The sequence below is a fragment of the Cyprinodon tularosa genome, unplaced genomic scaffold (assembly GCF_016077235.1).
Source record: "Cyprinodon tularosa strain WSP-4 unplaced genomic scaffold, ASM1607723v1 ctg238, whole genome shotgun sequence".
Taxonomy (NCBI): Eukaryota; Metazoa; Chordata; class Actinopteri; order Cyprinodontiformes; family Cyprinodontidae; genus Cyprinodon; species Cyprinodon tularosa.
The window spans coordinates 296115-309651 of record NW_024038890.1 but is presented as its reverse complement, the minus strand read 5'-3'; the positions used below and the strand labels follow the sequence as shown (position 1 = coordinate 309651).

Below are 13537 nucleotides of genomic sequence, written 5' to 3'. Positions count from 1 at the left end.
ATTTATTTTTAATTCATTTTTTAAACAGCTCGCTCATGGATGAACCATTAGACAATTTTTTTTAAGGAAATTAAACAGAAAAAAAGAAGTGAGAATCCCTCTGGGTGTTTCAGATTTTGTTTTATTAACAATGCATCCCTTTGATAGGATCGTATGTTTCTTTAGGTCATCGGTGCCCCAAAAACATACTGTACACATTTTACAAGGGAAACACAATTCAGGCAAAAAAGAAAAATTAAATTATAATACAGTCTTGAGGAAAAATATAAATAACTTTTTTCTTCTCTGGTTGAGCTCACTATGGTACAGACATATAATAAATAGATCGGATCTGACATCACTCAGCGGATCTATGAATCATCTCTCTATGAGTCCACTTGTGTAGCAGCATTGTAGCAAAAAAAAAAAAAAAAAACGCCAATGGAAACAACCCGTTTCCTTGGATACCTTTTACATTTAGTCATCGCACTGAACCGCCCCCTCCTCTGTCGTTGTGCTCCAACAGTGAGTGATATTGCATGGCGGAGGGGCAACCATTCCTACGACGTATGGCGACATGAAATGGCAACCTTTAACTTCTTTAAAAAGCAATAAGTTAGGGTGAAGCGCAACTTTGCCATGCTAGTTGAACATGCAGTAGAGTGTGAAGCTCAGAGGTAAAGGAGGAATTGTGACGAGGAGCTGCTGGTTGGTGAACGTTTCAGGAACACCTGTGTACATCTGTAATCGACCTTTCTACAGATTACTTACACGAGCAAGCATTTTAGAGGAAAAGAGAGAGACCCACCTTCTTTGAAGCTCGCTGAAGATGCCAAAACACAGGAAAAGAAAACATTAAAGGCTCTGAGCCAGAAAAGTAGGGGAAAAAAACTAGCATTAAATTACATGCTATTCTCGTTATTCACCGAGTAGCGGCGGCAGGTAAAATGCTTTAGAAAACACAACACTGGTGATTGTCTGTGACACTGGAAATAGAAAGTTTTAACAGGCCGTCTGTGCGGTAAGGAGGCTTAAGGTCTTAGGAGGCGGTGAGGAGAAGGAATCCGGCTCCAGTTAGGGTTTTAAAGACAGCAGGATCCGTTTGTAGTGTTTTCTTTGAAGAAAAGAACGCAAGGTCCGAGGAATATTCAGTAAGACGTGATGATTTGTTTCATTACAGGAAACAATCTAAAACTGCAAAAAAAAACAAAAACACAATTTGATTTTTTTTTAAACTACTTGATTATTTTCTAACTGCACCGTCTTTGTCCTTTTAGTTTTCTGATGATCTACCGGTGAATATTTGACAGTGTTGCCAATCCACATGGAAACAGTATTTGGCTTTTCTGCTGCTCATCGTTTTTCTGAGACAGCATTTAATGTGTGTTCGGTTACTGAAGTCTTTTGTTTCCAGCTCAGGAGGAAGCTGAGCGATGAGTGTTCTCTGTTTCAAGCAACAGAAATGGGCTGAAGGTTCCTTTTTCCATAGAGCCTCAGACCTGCTTTTCTTTCCACAGTTATAAAGGAGTCAGGGCTGTAGCCGGGGAGGGGGAATCAGGACTCTGCAGGAGGGGTAACGTCCTCTCCGACGGGTTCAGGAAGCTTCATCAGGATTGCTTCAGCTTCCTCATACATCTGGAAAATTAAAAACATGAATCAGTCCAAAATGCTCAATAAATTAATGAAAAATACCCAATTTAGGAGTTTGATTCCTTACTGGCATAAACTGCACGTCCTGGAAGAGCTCTTGTATGAAGCGCCTCGAAGTCAGACGAAACATACAATGGGACAAGAGGTGAGAAACCTCCGAGTACAAGCAGATGTCATCAAACGCATAAGGGAACTTCTCCTTTATCCTGAGGAAAGAAAAAAAGAGAAGACATTGGGGTGACCCTCAAAGCTACAGACCGTTTACAGTCTGTGCTCAACTGGCGAGAAAACCTGACTCACGTCAATAATCCTGTTTCATTGCCTTTGGTTCCGACAGAAGAGCTGAGGTTGATGATGAGGCGGAGAATCTCCTTCCTCAGGAGGACTCGAGAGGCAGGGCCGTCATCAGAGATGGCTTTCCCGCCTGCAGAATGCATTGAACATCAGTCTTTATTGAATGAACGCTTTGACACTTGCCTTACAGCATCACTGCTGGATGAAAACAGTCCTTAAGAATCTAGCAAAAAGCATCATATATACCTAGCAAATGTTTTAATGTAGTGGGAAGCTAACACTAGCTATCACCTTGTAGACACCGTGTACCCAAGCTTAGGTTTTACCATCAAAAATTATTTCTCCTCTGCATGACGACCAAGAAAAAAACAATGAAAAAAATGTATTAGAGTTTTGGTTTCTCAAAGTGGGAGATTAAACAGAACCACATTATAATGAGGACTTAAACTCCTAAGTCCCTTAAAGTCGTACGGAAGCCGCTGTTCCAACCGTTGCATTTCCAAATTCTCCCGTTGCGTATATTAGCTGCAACATATGAATCAAGATGCTATGACCGAAAAAATTTGATAGACAGATGACCGTTGATATATGATTGACCGAATTTAGGTGTACAAGCTGACGTACAACTAACTGGCCTGCATAAGATAACGAAAAAAAAAACGACTTTAAGACAGATTTTCTTTTAAGAAATTTTCTAAATTTTGGGTCTGATAAAAAGTACATTTATATACATGTTTAAGCCAGAATGATTTGACATTCAGATATGACTTCCTTACAACTTTAAAATAAGTGCATCATTCTTTCTTGAATTAAGCAGGTATGTGAGACTATTTGCCAATGGAATAAGACAATTTACTATTGAAATAAGAAAGAAACAAATGAATTATCTTATTTCAAGTACCTAATATCAAATTATCTCATTTTAAGTGTAAAAGTGCAGGAGCTGATAATTTGAAACATGAAGAACGGATGCTAACTGTGGCTAGCTGGATCTGCTTTTAGTTCCCCAGTTTCAGTCCGGGTTCTTACCAATAACGACGTCTCCAGGCGTAGGCGTGCTTGAGATCGAACCTTGAGACACAGCAGCGTCACTGCAGCCTGACACCCCCGAGAACTTGGACTGAGGCATCACCTCCAGTCGATGCCCCCCCTGCCCACCCCATGAAGGGAAGTCAACATAATCTGGGAAGAAAAAAAAAAAGAGTTTTGATTTTCGTCTTCGATGCTAAAACTTTTCCACGTGCGACGAACATCACCTGTCCGAGTTTGCGTGCTTTTGATCTGCGGCTGAGTCTGGTATCCGAGGACGCTGGCTCCTACGCAGTACAGACAGTTTTCCTCGGAGTGATCCTGCAGACCCGTCTCTTCTGAGTCCACCATGTGGTTCTGAGACTCTCCTCGAGATGCAATGAGCTCAGAGATACTGAACTGCTGTTTCAGTAACGGCAGAGCAGGCCGATCCCCTGCAGCGTCACAGACAAAAGCAGCATTCATCTGAAAATCTGTTTACCTCTAACAGCTTTAGCACTTCATCCCACATAAAGCCGCCTTTACCGTCTCCGTCGCCAAACAGGAAGCGTTTCCGCTCTTCAGAGGGCGGGCTGATCCTCTGCTGGAAGTAGGTAGAGTCTCTGATGTGGAACATGTCGTTGATGTTCATCGGCAGCGCCAGGCCGATGTAGTCGTCGTTGCACCCTAAGGTGGCGCTGGAGACCATGGAGCGCACCGAGGAGCAGCGGTGCAGGGTGCTTTGGCTGATGGGACTGAGCAGCTCCTCTTTGTCCAGAGAGGCGAAACTGAGAGCTTTTAGGAACCTAGGGAGCGCAAGAGGAGAGGTGCGTGAGAGGATCCGGGGGGAGAGGCTGGGAGGGAGAAGGAACACGGGGAGTAAGCCAGGATATGTTGGATAAAACCACACAGAGGGGGGGCGTGTCAAACTAGATTTCAGGACATAGTCATCAGGTTCACAAACAGAAATCAACATCATGGAGGCAAATGTTCAAAGTTTTATGACATTAGTTTAAGATTCCCTAAAAAAATATATATAACCTGAGCAGGAAGGAACTCCTTTTTAACTTTCTGTTAATTATTTTCCTTTTCCAGACTTTTTACCTTGTCAGTCATGAAACAAACAAGGCTAATGTGGGCTGCCTATCTTCTAACCGTAAATAGAAAAAATATTTAAATTCAATGATCACACATATAAAACAAGCCAAGATGACTCACTGTTTGAACAACAAAAATGAAGAAAAGCCTAGTGGAGTATAACAATTAATCGGATTAATAGTGATTAATCCATTATTGAAATATTCGTCAACTAATTTAGTACTTGATTAAGCGTAAACTGGAGGTATAGTCTCTAAAACATGCTTTTAGTTGACAGAGTAACCCACTTAGAGCAGTAATTGTAAGAAAACTGTAAGAATATCTATCGTTTTGCATTTAAGATTAAAAAATATGTGGGGAAAAAAAATGTGCTATGAACTCCAAAAGTGGAAAAGTTTTATTTTGACCTGGTTTAATTCTGTAAAAATCTTTTTTATCAAACCTTTTGCTATCTGTTTATTAATTGATTAATCGAAAAAAAATAATTGACTGATTATTCAATTAGCAAAATAATCGTAGGTTGCAGCCCTACATTCAGCATTTAAAACCTCGTTTTGACTAAATATATTCTAGGCACAAGGAACCTAAACACATTTAACTCCAACTACAGTGATTATATTCACAACAAATATTTAAGGTCTATTTATCATAATCAAAGGAACACCATTAAGTAATAATCATGATTATAAATTACTCTATTGCAGAATTATAGTTTTACACCCAAAGCCTTTGATGGGTTATGATACCAAGATGTTTTTCCATGTTTAGATTTTTGGAGCCTTTTCGCAAAAGAATCAACATTTTGGAAAAAGGTTTAGATGTATTTATACACCCGACCAATAAAGCAAACTAAAACAGAAACAAAAGTCCTGACCTGGCAGAGTATTAAACCAAATGTCTCATCAGACATGGCAGAGCCTGATTACATTTATTACTTCTCTGGAACAGACCTAGTTTTTAATTATAGCACACAGATAGGCTACAGGGTTACGATTAGGGCCATTAAAGATCTAATCGTCAGACTCAACTTTAATGGCCAAGACTGTGAGCACAAACATCAATTTTGTGTTTGGAATTAATCAACAGTTTCAACGACAACCATACTAGAAGAAAAAAAGCACGCTTTAAGGAGTTAAGGAGATGATGATGAACCTCAAAACCTGGAACATTATATTTTAATCCTCTCCCTCAAATAAAAAGGAAACTGGTTCAGTGCTGCAAGAACAATCCAGAACCAACAAAGTGTCAAACCTGTCGTAGACTAGAGGATGCTGGAATACTTATACTGATGGCTTTAAAGGATAGTGCAAATCTACTGACATTTGAAGTTTCCCATGTAGCCCAGGACAAAGCCTTTAGAAACGTTTAAGGATTACATGACACAGACTGAGCTGCTCTGGTCAGATGTTTTGGTGGAGTCAAAGTGAGGCTTTCAAATCAAGGGAAAGCAAACTGTCATGAACGGAGGTGGAGGCATTAGGCTGATGGATGCTTGGATGTAAATCCACAGCTAAATGGTGCAAATTGGACACAGATGTGTCTCCTAACAGGACAAGAACCCCATGTTATCAACTAAAGCAGGTTTTTTTTTCCACATAAAAAACACTTTCATCAAGCTTCACTTGAAGCTTGATGAAAGCAGTTGTTTGATTTAACCATTAGTTTATGTTCATATAAGTCATGTGAATTTGTGAAAATCATTTGGTACGATCATTCCACCCTGGAGAGAGAGAGAACTGTTCAAATAAATAATTATAAGTCAGACGTTATAAAGACGAGTGCATGTAAATCTGAACATCGCTGTTCTAGCTAATGGGACATCGACTGAAGGTTGGAGCTGGAACTATTCCTCTACAAGCAGGAGTAATCAGAGCTACAGGCTGCTTCTCTACTGAGGACGACACTGGGCAGATCCACCCACCGCGGTACAAGTGTTCTGGAGAGCCTGCGGTACGGGCTTGGCACGGTGGGTTCTGGACAGGTGCGCCTCCTGTCCGACAGCCTGACAGACACAACAAAAGGTGCACAAACACACTTACATTTGTCCCTGCAGTAACCAGACGTCGAGTAGGACCAAAGCTACAGAAGAGTCGTATGGATTTAAAATGAATTACAAACATTTTCAGGTTAGCAAAAGCAAAACAGGAGAAAAAAAAACAGACGACCACCCCTGCGATCAGAGAGGACCCACCTGCGAGGAGTTAACCTGGAGTCCAGGCTGCCGGTCTTCATGGTAATGGTGTCTGTGAACAGAACGTCTTTGGCGGGTGAAGCCAGAGCCTCACTGTGGGACAGAGACGGGTGTATCCTCTGCTGCTGCAGCCTCTTCAGTGTAGCGTAACCCAGCGCGTCTCTGGGGCTGGTGTACATGATGCTGCAGTCAGCCAGGCTCTTGATGGTTGTGACCGAGGGGGACTTAAGAGACTGAGCTCGGCGGGGGAGGGTGTGCGAGGAGCCTGGCGGGACCAGAGAAACGCTAGGGGACTTGGAGGAGCACATGTGGTTTGTCTGAGGCTGGGGGCTGAGGGAGGAGAGGGTTTTGACCGTCTTTGCAGACACAACGGTGTTGAGGCTCACACAGTCTGAAGAGTCTGGTTCCACTTCGGGGTGATCTGGGTTCCCGACGGTCTCGCGGGAGGGGCTGGAGCTCATGGAGCTGATGCCGCTGGTCGTCGTATCCGTGTTAAAGCTCTGACTGCGGCTTTTAAACTGAGTACCCCCGCCTCCTCCACCCCCTCCCACATTACCCCCGCTAGAGGAGCCGCCTTCTCCCGCCAGGCGCTCTCGGCTGCTCTGCTCCCTGTGCTGCTCCACCACCCCGTGTCCCCCCAGACCGCTGAGTCCAAGGCCGGAGCCCCCTCCCCTCACCAGCCTGCCTTCCACAAGCTGCTCCTCAGAGCCACCCCTGGTCCCAACAAAGGACGTCTCCAGGCTAACCGTTGGACTCTTTGGCATTCCTCGGCCATTAAATACTGAGTTGAATACGTCCCCGTGGCTGTAGACTGAAGGCTCCGTCAGTGTCCTGTTCCGCCTCGGGCTTTCCATCTTCAGATCGTTCAGAGTGCGAGAGCCCGTGGAACTTTTTGGGTCACTGGTGGAGCGTACCTTCTTGCTGGGGAGGGAGAGGGAGTTGAGGAAGCGGGGACGAACAAAGCGCGTGGAACCAAGGATTGTGAACGGGCTGCGATCTTTGACTGCTTTGGAGTGTTGATAGAATGAGGGGTCGTCTGACGAGTCCAAACCGTCACACTTGTCATCGTCCAGGATGTACATATCTAGAAACGGAGAGGAGACTGGGATAAACATTTACTGGAGAAGGGACGGCAAATCACAGCGGCATACACATTTATGAGTGGACCCTTCTCCTCTTTATTGCTGCAGCAGAGCCTTAAATCAAAACAGAACCATGAATTGTACCTTTAAAGTCTATTAAGAGATCCAGTCCCCCTTAAAGTGGCTTCTAAATTCAACATATTCATTCATTGATGGAGGGAAAACAGCTGCCAGAGAGCTGCAGCAAAGATTGACATCAAGAACAAAAAAATCTTATGTTTTGTTGTTTGCTTGTTTTGGAAAGCATCAAAGATGTAAAGAGGTAGAGGTGGCCAGCCTTTGGTCAGATGACACCAAGAATGAACAATTTAGGGACCAACACTGTATGAGTTTTTGATGTAAAAAAAAACGGGGCAGATCCATTCATACCCACTGTTAGGCATAGCAGAGGATCTGTGATGGTTAGGGCCTTACTGTTTTCCAAAGGCTTCACGATAACAGTTTGACATAAAAGGACAATATAAATGAAAGTGTCAGACTACGGAAGAGGATTAGGGCCACTGAAAAAAAAAAATTAACTGATTTTTAAATTTTATTTCAGTTTAATATGGGAAAAAAAGTCAGAATTCTGACTTTTTTTCTCAGAATTCTGACTTTTTGCTCAGAATTCTGACAGCTAAGAAACATGTTAGCATCAAGCCACAGTCATGTCTGTTTTAGAGACTAGCTCTCTTGTTTTAATGACCTTCTGCTCCTCCATTAATTAGGGGACCCCTCTGGCACGTAAAAAGTTGCCTAATTCCGTCATTTTCCACCAATGTGTCACTGGCCACCTCAAACAACTCACATCTTTTTCAGTGAAGCTGAGTGCTCCCACATCTCTTCCTTCATGGTGCCCATCTACATTAAGATCCAACATTCTGAGATTAAAGTCTGAATTCTGAGAAAAAAGTCAGAATTCTGACTTTTTTCCCATGTTAAACTGAAATAAAATTAAAAAATCAGTTAACTTTGTTTGTTTGTTTTCAGTGGCCCTAATCCTCTTCCGTAGTCAGACAACCAATGGTTCTTTAATGGGTTAATTATCCAACAAATCTGTCCAATTAAAAAACAAAAAGGCTCAATAGAAAACACCAGAGTTCTAGATCAGAAGCTATGCTGGTCATAGGAGCTACAACAGATTATGGTTTGTATTGAGTTTTAACACTTCAGGGAGGATGTACAGCGACCACTTTTGATTTTAGCCTGTAGTAATCAGTACAGGGTTTATACAGGAATGAGTAACTATATTTCAATGCCTTGTAATGTGCTTTTAATAATCTTAGAAATAATTTTAATACCATCAACAAGAACCCATGAATTCTTTTCTGAACATACAACTTTAGATCAACTGGAAGCAGTTCCGCACAAATATATCGCAAAACAATATATCTGACGAAATTGTTTTTATAACCTTTTTTTTTATGCATTTTAAATGCCATGATTATCACATTTAATGACTTTTTAATGCCAATTAAGGCATTTAAAAAATTCTTATTTAAAGCTGCAGTCTGTAACATTGAGAAGTGAGCAGACTTCAACTGAAAATTTGAAGAAAAACAGGTTTCACGCCACTCCCCCACCCTGTGTGTGTGAGCTGTGATTGACACTCCATCAGACGCTCCTCTGGCTGTGATTGGTTGTTTTGACTCGTACCGAAATATTCTTTCCAGATTGAAATACAGGCAGTATGCGGGACCAATTGAAGCAGTTTTTTTCACAGGTTACATATCACATGTACTGCTGTCTGGGTATAGGGACAGTTTTAGCCAATATGACAAAAAAGTGAATTTTAAAAACTTACAGACTTCAGCTTTAATGACTTTTAATGATTTTTTTAATGACCCTCTCAGACCGGAGCAGACTGTGAGAAACATTAGACCTTAAGACATTGTTCAAGCGTCTGTGTTAGGGTTATAAAAAACAGATTATTTGCTGCTGTGACTCTTTCACAAACAGCCTCAAAGTGCAAGTTAATTTTGATTTAACAAAACTGATGTAAGAAGGTTGGGTTCAAGTCAAATATTAATGAATACTTGAACATTTTCTACAGTACTTTATAGTTATGTTGTTCTTAGTTTTAAGTGCATTTAGAGTGTTTTTAATGACGCAAATGGTAATACTCTTCTGTCTTACATCCTGGACCAAGGCATGAGCAAATTATGCCGTTTTAGCGGCTTATAGGCTCCAAAAATAAACATTTGCAAATGTAATATGGGGTTTCTACACAATGCAAAAAGGAAACAGAGTTTGTTCAGCTTCTCTAGACTATATTAAATAGTTAGAATAATTGTATTGTTTAATTATATAAAAGTTACCTTGTTTGCACTTAAAATTTATTGTATGAACTTTTGTTCCAAATGTTGAAAAATATAAATCTATCAGTGGCCATTATTTGTGTTTTACCCAAATATATTTGTTAGATAAAAAAAAAAACAAAAAAAACAAAGCTATGGATAAGGCATAACCTATTTCTACCATAAACTGTTTTAGAAGTGATTTTAAAAATATATCAGGGTGTGAATATGCTACTGCAATAAGAAATGTATCTGTTTGAGTTTTTCTGGGAAACCAACCCAGATGCGTCAATAATTAAGACTGACAGAGTATTTAAAAAAAACATTCTTGCCAGTTAAACTTTCAGTATTAAAACTAAAGACAACAGCCTACGTACTTGGTTGAGACTCGCTCTCGCTGTTGTGGCAGGAGCCAGTGGATTCCGAGTTCAGACTGAGCGTGCTCGGTACGGAGGAAAGCTCTGCGGTGAGCTGGGTGTCCACCTCGTCAGGAGTGACAGGCCACAGCGTCCTGCGACTATGCCTGACCGCATCCCAACCGTACTGTTTGAGGACCTCACATCCCTGCTTGGTCTTAGAAATCACACCAAGCACATAAATGCATGTCCTGTCGATGGAAAGAGAGGGAAGAGAAGTGACTCACTGCTGTTAGCCTTTCTTGAACCTAATTGGTATTTAAAGAGGAAATCCAGTCCGGTTAAACTTACCCACGAACCGACAGCACCTCACAGTGCTGAGCTAATGCAAGGATGTCAGGAATCACATTCTCCTCCTGCAAGAGATTCAGACCCCAGTTCGAAGAACCAATGTTTCCCTGGAACAGAAACAATAAAACCAACATCAGTGTGAGCGTCAGAAAGACAGAAGCCTGGATAGAAAACCTTTTACTTACCAGAGCCCATAGAGCAGCCTTCAGCTGCTTAACGCCCTCCCAGGTGTCCAGCATCGGGGAGCGGACCGTATAGCTGAGATCTGGAACTACATTCTGCAGAAAGAAGGAATCCAAAATAACCAAAGACGCACCGAGAACCTTGGACTTTGTGTTTGCCAATCATTCTGAAGATGAGTTGATCGTTTCATGACTCAACTCATCTTTAACGTTTGTAGATTTATTGGTTTATATCTAATACTTTTAAGACACAAAAAAGATCCACTTTCCTAAAAAATGTCAGGTCGCAACTCATGTTTTCCTCTTTTAAGTTTTATGCCTAACCCCTCGGTTCCTCTAAAGCAGGGATCTGCAACCTATGGCTCCGGAGCCACATGTGGCTCTTTGGACCCTCTGCAGCGGCTCTTAATAGTGGCTAAAATGTATATAAAGAGCTAAATAACACGCTATGAAATAAATACCAGTCTTAAAAGCTTTAATGGTTTTTATACGATGGATAAGGATGAAATTAAAAGAACCGGAAATATTTTTTAGAGCCATTTTCTCCTTTAATTAGCTTGGAATTTATGTGTTTTAATACTATTTTAAAAACTAAAATTACAAACACTGTTAGTTGTTTAAGATGACGACTAATTTCCTATACCAGATAATAACAAAAAAAACAGATACCGTATTTTCACGACCATAAGGCGCACCGTACTAAAAGGCGCAGTCTCAGTTATGTGTCCCATTTCTGTATTTAACACACACATAAGGCGCACCGGACTATAGGGCGCGTTTTTTATATACAGGTACATGTCCTCTACTACCTTTAAATACCTCTACTGCGTATTTAAAAATACAGCGGGGGCAAAACTGAGTATGACTGTGCTTTATTCATGTATTTATTAAAAAGTATTAATCAAACCTGGCAGCTGGCCGTGAGACAGACACATCGCAGATGACACAGCGCGCTGTGATCACTCCTAAATTAACTTAAAATCCTGAAACCTGCCGACGGAATATGTTCGCTTTTATGGGTGCCTGCAGTTTAAATTATTTAGATGAAAAACACCTGCCATCCACCGCGTGAACCCGGAGGCTGCCCAGCCTAGAGGCTGCTGATGAAAGGATTTCTCCTGTCGGTGCACCGCTGGTATGTGGGGGTCTGAGCGCCTCCGACAGAAATAGATAATCTGGATGAACTGACTGCAATAATTAAGTTTTCAGGTGGACTTTCTCACTTAAAAACATATTAAAACTACTTTATTCCCCCTGATCACAGCAAATATAGCTGCAAGATTTAGATTATTTAGATGAAAAAACACCTGCCAGCCGCCGCGGTGAAGAGGAGGAGACCCGGCCCAGAGGCTGCTGTTGAATTAAGTTTTCAGGTAGAAAAATAGAGCGGGAGCAAAACTGAGTATGATTGTGCTTTATTCATGTATTTATTACAAAGTATTAATCAAACCCATCAAAGTCATCATCCTCTGTTTCTGAATTAAACAGCTGCGCTAAATCAGACATGCCAGTTTCCCCTTCTTCGCTGTCAGTCACTTTCCGTGCAGCGCAGCTCCTCAGAAATGATGCCGGCTTTTGCAAAAGCTTGTACAACAGAGCCAGCAGACACGTTAGTCCATCTACAATCCATCCGCAAACTGTGGCGTAACTTGCCCGGCGCTGCCTTCCACTTATCCTGAAACAGTGGTCTCTGTCGGCCATCCATTGCTCCCACGCCGCTCGCAGCCTTACTTTGAACGGCCGCTTCACACCGATGTCGAGCGGTTGAAGTTCCTTTGTCAGACCCCCGGGATAACGGCGAGCACAGCATCCATTTGATTCACCTTTTTTTTCACATCGGCTGTGAGATGGGCACGCAGCGATGGTGATGCGTTGAAAAAACCACCTGGTCTCCTCACATACACCTGCCTCAGCTACGCTTTCATCATCTCCTCATCCATCCATCCAGCCTTTTCCATTTGCGTTAATATCATATGTCATCAGAGCGCTGTGTCTGTCTCGCTGTCAGCTCCCAGATCAGCTTCTCTGATTGGTTGATGCGGCGCGTCCAGCAGCAAAACTTCAATTTTTCCATCTCGAGCAGCAGCAGCGCGTTGGCGGTGCGTCAGATGCTTAAACGCTCCTGCTGCTCAAAACGCGCTGCAGGACCTTTTGCTGCACCTATACGCGCGTCAACCATTGACTTTGCATGTAAACTCGCTGCTTCTGCTCCACCTGCTGGGTCCGGTTCACACCGATGTCCAGCGGTTGAACAGCGAGCACAGGGTTAATTTGTTTCCCCATGTTTTTCACATCAGCTGATAGATGGGCACGCATGGAGTCACATATTAACAGCGATGGTGATGAGTGGAAAAAAAACACCTGGTCTCCTTACATTCAGCCACTCTTTCATCATCTCCTCAATGAGGTGGTCTCAAAAGTCGCAGTTACAACACACATAAGGCGCACCGCACCAAAGGGCGCACCGCACATTTTGAGGGAAAAAAAAGACATTTAAGTGCGCCTTATAGTCGTGAAAATACGGTAGTTTTTTTTTTTTTTTTTTTTTAAGTCATACCTTGTTTCTCTAAACAACTTTTACTTGGTCTGACCCCGGGTTGCAGACCCCTGCTCTAAAGAAAGCAACTCTAGACAGTAGTTTTGCATCCATCAGTGTTTTTCTAATGCATATTTTAAATGATCAGAAAAGTTTTAAGGAAACAGAAAATTTGAAAAAAATAGTTTTTATGCTCGATTTAAGTGGTTTTTGGCTTTTGTGAGAAGGGTTAAACGATGATGGAAACATTTACTTTACATGAATGAACTGTTTCCTCTGTCGGCGTCTCCCTGTACGTTCCTAATAATTGTGTAAACATAGCTGGAAGCAACATGGCTATTACTATGTTAACATAAAAACAGATTGCCCGATAGCCAGGCAACCACTAAAACTTTCCTCCATTACTGATCTGTGGTCAGTGCTACATTGTTCCCTCTACCTCCTGTTTATTCTAGCCACACATGACGACTTAAT

General features: G+C 41.9%; 1 protein-coding gene across 4 annotated transcripts in view; it reads right to left on the bottom strand.

The window, feature by feature from the left end:
• Positions 1 to 99: 99 nt before the first annotated feature.
• Positions 100 to 13537, bottom strand: part of LOC119784947 (rapamycin-insensitive companion of mTOR-like) — a 46651-nt gene continuing 33213 nt past the window's right edge. The window contains exons 28-38 of one of the 4 annotated variants that reach the window (XM_038287261.1): positions 10531 to 10623; positions 10346 to 10452; positions 10016 to 10245; positions 6221 to 7304; positions 5951 to 6031; positions 3478 to 3785; positions 3180 to 3386; positions 2953 to 3105; positions 1930 to 2053; positions 1697 to 1835; positions 100 to 1614 (exon numbers count right to left, since the gene is read on the bottom strand). In XM_038287261.1, the coding sequence (XP_038143189.1) occupies positions 1534 to 1614; positions 1697 to 1835; positions 1930 to 2053; positions 2953 to 3105; positions 3180 to 3386; positions 3478 to 3785; positions 5951 to 6031; positions 6221 to 7304; positions 10016 to 10245; positions 10346 to 10452; positions 10531 to 10623 (2607 nt within the window). In that variant the 3' untranslated portion in view covers positions 100 to 1533. Of the gene's footprint in view, positions 1615 to 1696; positions 1836 to 1929; positions 2054 to 2952; positions 3106 to 3179; positions 3387 to 3477; positions 3786 to 5950; positions 6032 to 6220; positions 7305 to 10015; positions 10246 to 10345; positions 10624 to 13537 lie in introns of all 4 variants that reach the window. The other 3 variants (XM_038287262.1, XM_038287264.1, XM_038287263.1) reach the window with 3 other exon arrangements.